The sequence below is a fragment of the Arachis ipaensis genome, chromosome B7 (genome assembly GCF_059453495.1).
Source record: "Arachis ipaensis isolate K30076 ecotype BB chromosome B7, ASM5945349v1, whole genome shotgun sequence".
Classification (NCBI taxonomy): domain Eukaryota; kingdom Viridiplantae; phylum Streptophyta; class Magnoliopsida; order Fabales; family Fabaceae; genus Arachis; species Arachis ipaensis.
In genome coordinates, this window is record NC_142442.1 from 135,222,681 (window position 1) to 135,233,332 (window position 10,652).

The 10,652-nt window shown below is 36.2% G+C and overlaps 3 protein-coding genes across 6 annotated transcripts; 1 reads left to right on the forward strand and 2 right to left on the reverse strand.

Annotated features, from left to right (window-relative positions):
• Positions 1 to 524: 524 nt before the first annotated feature.
• On the reverse strand, positions 525 to 5,017 carry LOC107606035 (phosphatidylinositol N-acetylglucosaminyltransferase subunit A). 4 transcript variants are annotated; one of them, XR_015892058.1, is made up of 10 exons: positions 4,879 to 5,017; positions 4,310 to 4,790; positions 3,607 to 4,179; positions 3,116 to 3,270; positions 2,826 to 2,916; positions 2,546 to 2,662; positions 2,354 to 2,457; positions 1,824 to 1,914; positions 1,481 to 1,733; positions 525 to 882 (listed from the first exon to the last, which is right to left on the reverse strand). XR_015892058.1 is itself a non-coding variant. In XM_088492774.1 (9 exons), the coding sequence occupies exons 1-8, from the start codon at positions 4,424 to 4,426 to the stop codon at positions 1,653 to 1,655; spliced, it is 1,329 nt and encodes a 442-aa protein (XP_088348900.1). In that variant the 5' UTR covers positions 4,427 to 4,838; the 3' UTR covers positions 1,168 to 1,489; positions 1,616 to 1,652. The 4 variants fall into 4 exon arrangements, 2 of the variants coding, with proteins under 2 accessions (XP_088348900.1, XP_088348901.1); XR_001612597.3 differs by lacking the exon at positions 4,879 to 5,017 and having other exon boundaries at positions 4,310 to 4,846; XM_088492774.1 differs by lacking the exons at positions 525 to 882; positions 4,879 to 5,017 and having other exon boundaries at positions 1,168 to 1,489; positions 1,616 to 1,733; positions 4,310 to 4,838.
• Positions 5,018 to 5,062: 45 nt separating this feature from the next.
• Positions 5,063 to 5,720, forward strand: LOC107606037 (Acyl-CoA N-acyltransferases (NAT) superfamily protein). The gene is made up of 2 exons (XM_016308002.3): positions 5,063 to 5,335; positions 5,460 to 5,720. The coding sequence occupies exons 1-2, from the start codon at positions 5,063 to 5,065 to the stop codon at positions 5,523 to 5,525; spliced, it is 339 nt and encodes a 112-aa protein (XP_016163488.1). The 3' UTR covers positions 5,526 to 5,720.
• A 324-nt stretch (positions 5,721 to 6,044) lies between these two features.
• On the reverse strand, positions 6,045 to 10,349 carry FBP7 (F-box protein 7). The gene is made up of 11 exons (XM_016308005.3): positions 10,066 to 10,349; positions 9,716 to 9,802; positions 9,514 to 9,626; positions 8,903 to 9,019; positions 8,722 to 8,818; positions 8,494 to 8,567; positions 7,916 to 7,969; positions 7,722 to 7,823; positions 7,495 to 7,553; positions 6,776 to 6,986; positions 6,045 to 6,471 (listed from the first exon to the last, which is right to left on the reverse strand). Exons 1-11 carry the CDS (start codon positions 10,079 to 10,081, stop codon positions 6,412 to 6,414), a joined length of 990 nt encoding a protein of 329 aa, XP_016163491.1. The 5' UTR covers positions 10,082 to 10,349; the 3' UTR covers positions 6,045 to 6,411.
• Positions 10,350 to 10,652: the final 303 nt, after the last annotated feature.

A 10,652-nucleotide genomic window follows, 5' to 3' on the forward strand; every position in this document is an offset into this window, starting at 1 on the left:
CATTTCCTTTAATAAATATAAAAGGCTTCTATAACAATAATTTCTGTTACTTCCGCATTGAAGTTCAATGCATAGTTATTTCAAATTTTCTTACACAAAATACAATTATTATAGAGAAAGAAGTTGAACTTTTCTTCCAAAAAAACTTCACTTCTTTCATCTTCTTCTTCTTTCTTTCTTCTTCTTCTTCTTTCTTTTTCTTTTTTTTTTTTTTTTTTTTTCTGAAATCAAGAAACAAAATCTTAAGCTACGCAAAGCAACGCTAGAGTCAAACTCATGTTTTGGTATCACAAAAGAGTAAAAGGCTTGAAGAGACCTAATTAATTCTTTATTTGGGAAGCAATTGAAGTGTTTGCATATGGAGTGTATATAGCTTTTATTATGTTTCGGTGATCTTTATGCACATGCTTCTCTTTTAGTTGCAGAAAAGAAAAGATACCATATAAATTTGAACATCTTTTGAGTCTGAATTTCTTGTTGCATGTTTAAATCAATACAGTATCACTTAAAAAGAAAAGAAGAGCTTTAAATTTATGTTTTCTGCTCTATTTATGATTCCATCTCAACAACCTTCACATTACAACTAGCAATTAGGGGAACCAAAATCAAAACAAGCAAAGACCCCTAGTTCCCACGTAATTTATGAATTTCAAGACTAATCCTAATCATTAGGGTAGAAGCTTTCAAGCTCAATAAACATAAGTCCAAACATCATTACCTACCTCATTCTCTCCCTCCAAGTCTCATTTTCCGAAGCCACAAAGCTATCAACACTTTTCTAGAGCGTTGGTACCCCAAGAGAAAGGTGGATGGCGAAACAGAGCGGCGGTGCAGCGACGACCCAAAGAGAAAGAAGAAGAGGCTGTGTGTGTTAATGGTGAACTGCAAAACCAAACTCAATGTCAAATTCAGATTAGAAATTTTTTTTTTTTATCTAAATTTGGATCTGATTCTGGTTCCAGATCTGAAACTGTTTAAATGGTTTGGATTAAAAAACTAAATTACAAAATCGATATAATTTGGTTGACTTCTTTTTATTTGATACTGATTTTTTTCAAATGATCTGGTCTGATTTGAGTATAAAATCCAAAATTTGGATCTTTTTGCCCAGCCCTAACAGTGTTATGAGCAAAAACAAAAAAGTGTAAGTTAACAGGTCAAGCCAAATTTGTAAAGCAATTTAGGCAGTCAATTAAACTAGCCCAATCAATAAGCATACATATAGAGTCAATAGAACTATCTCAAACATAATTTTCATTACATGGAAGAGAGGATCTTTCTTGTGGGACTATTTCCGAGGAACAAAAAACTGGAAGTCGCAAATTCTCGTGGAAGAAAGAACCTAAAGTCCTAAACTCTAAGCACCTCAGAAAAAATAAATAAATCGTGATTTCAATTCCAAAGACCAAATTGACATGTTTGATTACTAAACAAAGTAAATGCTAACACATTGACACTATGTCACTAACAAAGCTTCTACCTTGGCTCACTACAATCTAAATGGCAATCCACATGCTTCATGCCTCTGATTTCTGGTGCAGAAGCTGCCTAGTCCAGCGATGCAACGAAGCCAACTGAACAATAAAATATCCTCTTTGTATTCTGCATTGCAGACTAGACAGTAATGAAAATTCAGTATCACAATACACGTTTCATTCGGTTTCTTGCAATGTCTCTTTGTTGGAGATGTGTGGAAGAGTTAAATCTGGCATCTCCTCAATGTCTTCTGCAGGCTAATAAAGTAGAAATGCAAGTAGTATGCTTATAGGCTAAAAACATAAATAAGCTAAAAATGGCAAGCATATCTAAGGCCACTAGCTTACCTGCCATAGTTCCAATAGCCGCCAAAACAAAAAATCAACTATCATAACCAGGAAGAACAGCTTGCCTGCCCACACTCCGCAATAAAGGTATCTAACAGAACAGAGACTATCAGTTTCTACTAGAACTAGCCCCTTCATTCCTTAAGTAGGCTTTGATATCCAATTGACATCAATCTTTGAATGGAAGAGAAAAATCCAGAAATAATAATCAGCTTCATGTTCTGTTTCTTAATTTAGTAATCCAAAAAACTGTCCGCATAGCAAGAATAAATATAATAGTGTAGATACTAAATGAAAAACCTAGAATAAATATAATAGTGTAGATACTAAATGAAAAACCTAATGATTCCCTTGCTTTGCCAGCTACCAACCCAACTAAACTATGTTAGAAGCAGAACAAGTAATTTTATCCTCAAGTAATCAACAAATCACATAAAAAGAATAAAAACCAGATTTCCCTTTACAACTTTAAAGTGAAAAGTATACAATACCATTACAATCAAATTCAACATATAATGTTAAGAATGTACCGTGAGACCCGTTCAAGTAGATTTTGATTGGGGCACTTCAAAGCACGATCATATACAATTTCAGTCCTTTTGGCAACATCATGCCAGTTATAGAGTTCCCTCATCTACAAAAAGGAAAAAAAGAAAAAAAATTAAAAAAGAACTAGTTTTTACCAATTGAATCAAGGGACATATCCCTCAAACAACAAGCACCCGGTGGTGCATGACTTGTGGATCGACTTTTGGCAGCATTGATATTGCCCTTTCAATTGCAAGCACCATATCACCAGGATCAGGTTCTGCCAAAATGATCATGTCATCTGGTAAAACCTATACAGCAAAGAAGTGAATCCATATCAATCCTTGCAAGACAGCATTCCAAAATTGTGGAATTGGAAAGAAACAGATTTTTGTAAGAAAAATTAAACTAATTAAAGAATAAAGAGCATTTATTCTCATACTGAACAGGTAAAAGAAGGAAAGTTGCACCCACCTCAGGAACTCCTCCAACACGTGTGCTAACTGTTAACAATCCACAACTAGCAGCCTCTAATATGGCTATACAGAAAGCTTCAGTTAACGAACTGAAATAATTCAAACATTATTAATGATTGACAATAGATATGGATTGTAAAATGACCTGAATGTTGAAGCTCTCAAAATGAAAATAACATAAGCTTCCAACATTGCTTGAATTCCAAAATTAGACAACATGGTGACATGTACAAATTCTAATATCATCATTGGAAAGCTTAAAAGGAGGAAAATATAAGGAAGCTGAACCTGTTTAAGAAGATGTGTCCTGATATTAGAACAGATCGGACTTGTGCATGTGGCACGGCTCCCAACATTTCAACTCGATCTTGAAGAGAATGTTTTTCTCTCATCTCCTCCAACCTAACACGCTTAGGTCCATCACCTCCAACAATGAAACGAACCTACAATTCCAATTATCATCAGAAAGCAATGTGCAAACTCCTTGGGAATGCTGTGGCCTCTCAAAGAGGTTCTATAGGTACTTCACATATTTAACATCCCACTACAGCTTTGAAAAGCAGCATTTAGACTTTTACACAAAAGCAATATAACTTATACAGAGCAATAGGGCAAGAACCATAGAGAAATTGAACCAAACAAACATTGCAATTTGAAGTACGGCAGAGAAAGGTCAAACCATTCCCACAAGGGACCTTAGCATGGAATTACACTCAAAATATGTCATGCAAGAAAAACCAAAAATATTTTTCCTTTTTTTTTTTCAATCATCTACTCACATTGGGATGCAGACGGCATACATCTGGAATGACTTCAACAAGCAAATCTGCTCCCTTGCGATAAACCAACCGGCTAATAACAACAATAACAATCTCCGAGCGGCTCGGCTGCACCACCGCTGGCTTGAACATTGCAGTGTCCACAGCATTAGGTATAACAAAAACCTTCTCCGGGGGCAGCCCCGACCGCAGCACTGTATTCTCCTTGCTCGTATGCGAAACACATATGGCCTGACTCACATCAGCCAATGTAAACTGCAAGACCTTGTTCATATGTATGCTTCCAGCATCCGAAAATCCATAGAGAGAATGATCCGTGAATACAACCCTGTACCCCATGGTTCTAGAATGCATGAGAGTTTCATGACAGAGAGTGGAAAATGCTTGATGTCCATGGACAATAGTGATTCTTTCTCGAATGAGAATGGTTCTAATAATGGGGAGTGAGGGAAATAAGGTTGGGAATGAATTCTGCATAACAAAAGGCCTCCACGGAACATAGTAAGCTTTCAAACCACCAGTCATGTATCTAACCCCAGATCGGTTTCCATATGCATGAGTTACAACCACTACCTGAATTCGATAATACTCGTATCATATATTTTTCTTTTAATTCATAGAAATTACGAAAAAGAAATTAACAGCATAAGCAGAAAATCATTAACTAACAAATTGATTGAATTACAGAGAATGTGATTATGACCTTGTGGCCTAGCTTGAGTAAGCACTGAGAGAGATAATAGATGTGGTTCTCGACGCCACCAAAGTTGGGATAGAAAAAATCAGAGACCATCATGATTCTGTGCTTTTTTCTATCCATTGATTAACCTGCGAGGCCAGTCTTGACACTCGTTCGTTGGCCCAATCATAGAGTTTTTCATCCAACGGGGGATATAATTTATTTCATTTGGGCCTTGCTAGCGAATAAACACACGAGCCACCAGACCTGACACGGCGAATCCATCTCTCTAGCGAATCTCGCCGGGAACAGCGCCTCATCGAGACTTGCGGAGAACGCGAAGTCGAACGCACCGTCGATGAACGGCCGCGAACTAGTGGCTGGCGCCGGCGGAGACGCAGGGAACCTTAGAAGAGAGGAGAAGCAGCGGTTGGAGGCAGAGGAAGAAGGTGAGGCTGCGGAGATCTAGGGTGAAAAATGAGGGTGTTTAACTTAATCTCCTCTCCTACAATAAACAATGAGTAACGCCCGAGTCAGCAAACCACAGCCACCATGAACTTTGAAGAGTGATTGAATTAATAAACTACTCTCACCTAAAAGTACTTGAACCTCATACCCAAGCTCAAAGTTGTTTTTCGACAAGTTCAACTTTCTTTACGTGGGCCAACAGTGAATATGGAAGGCCCAATGTGAAATATGGCCCATGATGTTGCGTAGTCGTTTGTTTCCATCCAGCGAGTGGCGAGAGAGGGCGTGGAGTTGAGTGTAAACGAAATAATGGCAACGAAATCGGAATCGGAAGGTAGCGGCGGTGGGAAGGTAGTTCCTGTGATCGTGTGGAACGAAGGGCTTAGAAGGTTCGAGACGGAAGACAAGGAGGCTTACGTGGAGTATGTGCTCAGAGATAACGGTAACGTCATGGATTTGATCCACACCTTTGTGCCTTCTTCAAAGAGGGGGCTCGGTTTAGCTTCCCACCTTTGCGTCGCTGCTTTCCAACACGCTAAGTCCCACTCGTTATCCATCATCCCTACCTGTTCCTATGTCTCTGTGAGTTCAATCTTCCTCAATTTCATTCCTTTAATTCCACAAGTATAGCAATTGTTCAACCTATTTTTCATGTTACCCAAAAAAATTAAGGTAAATAATTGACAAGATGTGTTGGCTCTGGCAGGAGACATTTCTTCCGCGGAATCCATCTTGGAATTCTGTCCTGTACAATGGAGCTGGAAAAATATAGCATCTAAGCTTAACAGTTACGCAAGCATCTTGCTCGTACTAGTTCTACCATTCGAAACTATGCTTCTAACAGTGCATTTTGCTGTATTAAATAAATATAATAACCTTTGAGAATGAACTCTCTGTTGGTAACTGATAAGTATACTATATTTGTAATAAATCTGCAACAAGTATGCTCTTATTATGTTGCTTTGTATCCGGTGTCCATGATTCATAATATCATAATTTATAATTTTATTATACTAAGTATGCACTAAAAATCTGTATATAAAATATCTAATTTTTTATAAAAGGTTTTTATTATGCACTGTAAATAAAATGGATTTTTTTTTTATTATTTTACTATGTCAATTGTCAACTTTGATTATTCTAATATTTAATTATTTAATTAAAATATATTAATGTATATAAATATGTTCAAAAATATTGTCCGTTGATTTTCATTTAGTGCTACCTTTTGGTTAAGATGTGCATAAATGCAAAATACTTGCGCCATTTAAAAAAAATTGCACGGCTCATCTACAAAAAACTCCGTAAATCAAAATCATACCCATTATAATCTTTTCCACATAGCTATTCCTGTTAAGTTTCTTTTAACTCTCATAAAAAGCAGCTATGATCTAGGGAAGAGTCTACAACTGAATCCATGTTTCGTGGTGCATTACAATTATTCTTCGTGTTCTGTACAAACCGGTATTTTAAGGGTAATAACATTCCATATAAGTGCATAAAGCAGAACAAAAGTATCATTCCACAGCGCAGATCAAGAATCAATCCCTCAGACCCTGACCATTGTCATCATATGTACATATAAATTCCCATAACCTTAGCATTGGAACAAAAGGAATATTTACAAATGAACCAAGCCTGTTATGCAGCAGCACCATTCAACCAGGTACATAATAATCCATTTTTTCCACAGGAAGATTGAACACTGATGTCTCCACCTATACAAAAAAGAAAAATATTAAGGTGTAATCACTAATCAGATTTCTGAGAGCAAGGTGTCCTAACATTTATGTTAACATTCTCCTCTATCAAGAGAAAAAGTAATTTTAAGAAATATAAGTAATTAATGTGTATTCTTAACAAGGAGAGGCCTTATTTTAACAGCTAAGCGATAAAAACTTCAGGTTTTAATATTCGGACAAACAAAGTGGGAGGCAGGGGTTCAATATTAATATTTTACTCAACTGGTAACTCAAGCCTGAAAATCAATGGGCAAAAAAAGTTACAGAAAAAAGAAGTTACCTGGTCAAATGGAACAAAGACAAAAGGAGTCATGCCCCTCTTATGTGAGACTGCAGGCACATCTGGGTTGTGTGTTTCATCATCCCGCCATCCTTCAACTACACCAAGAATGTCCTCCTCGGGTGCACTTGCCTCACTATTGTTCACACCACTGGTGACAAGTGAAATCAAATCCATCCGATTGTTGGCCCCTGGAGTTGTTCCTCTAACTCTACATCATAGGTAGATCCACAAAAGAAAGTTGATTGAAAACAGGAAGTAAACCTCTCATTATTAGGAAATAAGTTCCAAGGGAATTTAAAATTATCAGGGAAAATGCAAAATACAAAAGCAGCATACTTCTCTTCCTCTAAAAACAAGATAATTTTCAAAGAATTTCTACACTCAATTCTGTTTACTATTCAATCCTTACCGCAAAGGATACTACTTTTTCTAGCTTATTTGAGATAAGATGTGGGAGTGAAGCAAGTTGAGGCAACTGTTTAAGTGGCATCAATTATGGATCAACGAACTCAAGAATCAAAACAACTTTCAGATTATCGAAGTTAAAAATTTCTCTGAACTCACCATCTCATCCCCCACCATTTGAAGATGATTTAACGAATATTTAATCTAATCTCTTTCCTAGCAATAACCCGCATGTAATAGTGCATCAAATTCATTAATGGTAACACAAATTTTCAATAACAAGTTATTAAGGTTAAGGCCTTATAAAATACCTCAAGCGAATTCTCAAGACAGTAGGTCGCATGCCTGGATACAAGACAGCAGCTTCAACCTGCAATGGTAGTTTCAATTGAAATTTGACTCAACATCTATGTAAAGAAATATGGCTATTATGTAAAACTTACTAGAAGGAAAGAAAATGTTTACTCCTTAAAAAGCAATAGAGATTAAAGAGCAGGAAAAACTAAATTACATAGTTTGGCAAAAATTACAACTTCACCTTGTCATCTGACAATGTGTAGTGGCCACCAAAAACAGAGTCTACTTTAGATGATCGAAAGTTCATGAACTTCACCACATCCTTGATCTTTTGAGAAGAATTCTAGACAACACAATATTAACATCTAAGGCAATTAGATGTAATAGAAGCCGAAAACATATATTCAACTACATTCAGACATCATGAATCACAACCTTATAAAGAAATCGTCCAGAAGGGAAAAATCTCATGTACCGGAAATAGCAGACCTGCAGAGGATACAAACAATTATTATGAAAACGTAAATATGCAAATACAGAAAACACCAAACAAAATTTACTTACAGGTTCCTAATACAAAGTCCTTATTCTTATACAAAAACTCTAGGACAACATATAGGCTTAAAGCCACCTAACAAGTTCCGGAGTTTCATGGACTAACAAGAAGGTAATATCTTAGGCTTATAGTATATTGCCCTTTAACTCTTAAGAAGGCTTACAATAGGACAACAGTAGGATCCTATGCTAGGATTTATAAAACCACAAAATACATGAGAGTAGTGGTTCAACGTTCAAGACCATTTAAATTACTGATGGAGCAAATTTTCTAAGAATGGTACAGAACTTCTAGTTTGTTTATGACTAGGCACACTTCTGAAGAATTAGTCCCAGAAGCCATAAATAAGAAATAGTTCAAATAATTCATGCTACTTAATAGCAAGGTAATAAAGATTAACAATAGCAATAATCATAATGCACATTTCCTAGCAACACACAGAGATATAAATGCATACCAGATGAACTGGATTAGTAATTTTCCACTCTGCAACTCCGGCTCGAATGTAGGTATTTCTACTCACATAAATACCTGACATGTGGAAGCATAAGAAGAAGGCACCAGTTTGATTACATTAAAATGCAAGGGAAGAGAAAAAAAAAATACCGAACCATCACATGTTTCCAATTAATATAATGAAAGGAGCAGGCAATAAGGTTACCCAATAAGAGATTGTTGTTCTTACCATCAGTTCGCAACCTTGGTCGTGAGAGCCACATTTTACGCCATGAGCCATCATATTTTGATTGAAGAATCCTATAGTTTTCTACCACTCCAGAGAGCTTCATAAAGGAGACTCCAAAATTAGAACTTAAGATATTTATGTGCAGTCAAACCTCCACATTCAAAAGCTCTAGCAAGTTTACCTGCCAAGCCTTCAAGCATGCAACGCGCCAAAAAACAGGGTTACGAATTGTGTACCTCCATTTTCGACACACACAAGATGCCTTTCCCAAGTCATATGGAGTCATTCGAGCAAAGACCTATAAATATACATTCAATATATCTATTTCTGAGAGTGTTTTCTTGTATGTAACTACAGAACTTTCAGCATAGGAATATCCATTCATCTAACGGCTCAAAAATCACTGAATAGACCTTAAAGAGATATCGACATATGTCCTGATAAGTTAAAGATCTATGTTATTCATACTATGGTTCTTATTTTAAGAATAGTTTCTACTCCCAATTCTAAAGGCTGTACCACGAAGAACAATGCAAAAACATCATATTAACTTAGAAATTTAGTTTTCTAAAGTGTCAAATGTGGGTGTGCAGGAAATGATTTCAAGAATATGAAAATGATTCTTCTTAGGATTGCAATATATGGCAGACCGGGGAGACTATCTGTGAAGTTTCTCTCTCTTTTTTTTTTTTTTTTTTTTTTTTTGTGGTCACATTTCGATTTCCCCAATCAATAAAATTTTCATCTAGCCAACGACTGAAGACAAACTATAACTTGATGATGTGACACTACCTCAAAAAGCAGCTCATCTGGTAAGCATTGATGAATGAGTGCAGATTCCACATAAGGCTTTCTACTTGCACTTCCAAATGGCGCCACAGGTCTCACATTAACTCCATAAAGATCTGAAACAAACACATAGAAATATTAAAAATCATAAATTTAAAGAATAAAAAACGGGTAAGGGGAAACATAATAGCAGCTTCGGACATACCAAGCCATGGCCTCCTCGTAATAAAGTAATCAACAGTCCTCAACCTCAAAACTGACTCAAGTTCAGAAGGAACTGATAACGCAAAATCTGCACCATAAAAAAAATCATACAGTTAAATATTCATTGTATATCAAATCATCAACAACACCGACTCAGATAAGCTCAAGATTAATCACAAAGCAATTGATTTCAATTGAATGGCCATTCAGCTGGAGAATTGATCTTAAATTCTTAATTAATAAAAAATTAGGATAAATACATATCAACATCAATAAAAACTGTTGACAAAAAAGAATATTGAGAAATCCAGAAGATGAGGCGCGAAGTGGAGAGAGAGAAGAGAAGTGTACCTGAACTTGAGGCCATAGAAACATGAGAGTGAGGACGATTCCACGAATTTGTGAAGAAGGGCGAAATGAGAAGAAAAAGAAACGATAAGAGAAGTTACGAGAAACAAAAAATAAAGAGAGAGTAGGCTGAGAATCTTCGAAGGATTAATTGAACCGACGAACCCAAAACGACGGCGTATGGATGATTAGCAAAGTAAGTACGCGCCTTAACACGTTGGCGGTCCCAAATATTAAGACAACTAAACACATCTGGCAGTTAAAACCTTCTTAAGACCAATTATATTGGATTCCCCTCTTTTTTCCTCTCTCAAAAACAGAATTTACATTTTCTTTTTTGGGCCAATAAAACGAATACAACGCAGATTGCGACCACATACATTCATTATCCTTTAAAAACGCCGTAACTATTGATTAAAGACAAACACTTGAATAAAATTTTGATCCGCCACGAATTGGTAATTTTGCAATAGATCCATCTTTCACTAATGCTCTCTAGTTCTCCTCTTCTATTTCTAATGTATTATTTTGTGTTTTTTAAATGCTGATTAAAGAAATTCGTCCAATCCGAACCGACTCTAACTTATTTG

Bases quoted from the DNA above. Each gene is read 5' to 3' on its own strand.
- LOC107606035 (XM_088492774.1), bottom strand. From the start codon at position 4,426: ATGGATAGAAAAAAGCACAGAATCATGATGGTCTCTGATTTTTTCTAT. The intron at 3,271-3,606 runs GTGAGTAGATGA...TTGGAATTGTAG, and splicing joins TATGCCGTCTGCATCCCAAT to GTTCGTTTCATTGTTGGAGG. The intron at 1,915-2,353 runs GTACATTCTTAA...CTGTTCTGTTAG, and splicing joins CTACTTGAACGGGTCTCACG to ATACCTTTATTGCGGAGTGT.
- FBP7 (XM_016308005.3), bottom strand. The intron at 8,568-8,721 runs GTAAGAACAACA...TCCACATGTCAG, and splicing joins ACCAAGGTTGCGAACTGATG to GTATTTATGTGAGTAGAAAT. The intron at 6,987-7,494 runs GTATTTTATAAG...CCTATGATGTAG, and splicing joins GTCTTGAGAATTCGCTTGAG to AGTTAGAGGAACAACTCCAG.
- LOC107606037 (XM_016308002.3), top strand. From the start codon at position 5,063: ATGGCAACGAAATCGGAATCGGAAGGTAGCGGCGGTGGGAAGGTAGTT. The intron at 5,336-5,459 runs GTGAGTTCAATC...TGGCTCTGGCAG, and splicing joins CTACCTGTTCCTATGTCTCT to GAGACATTTCTTCCGCGGAA.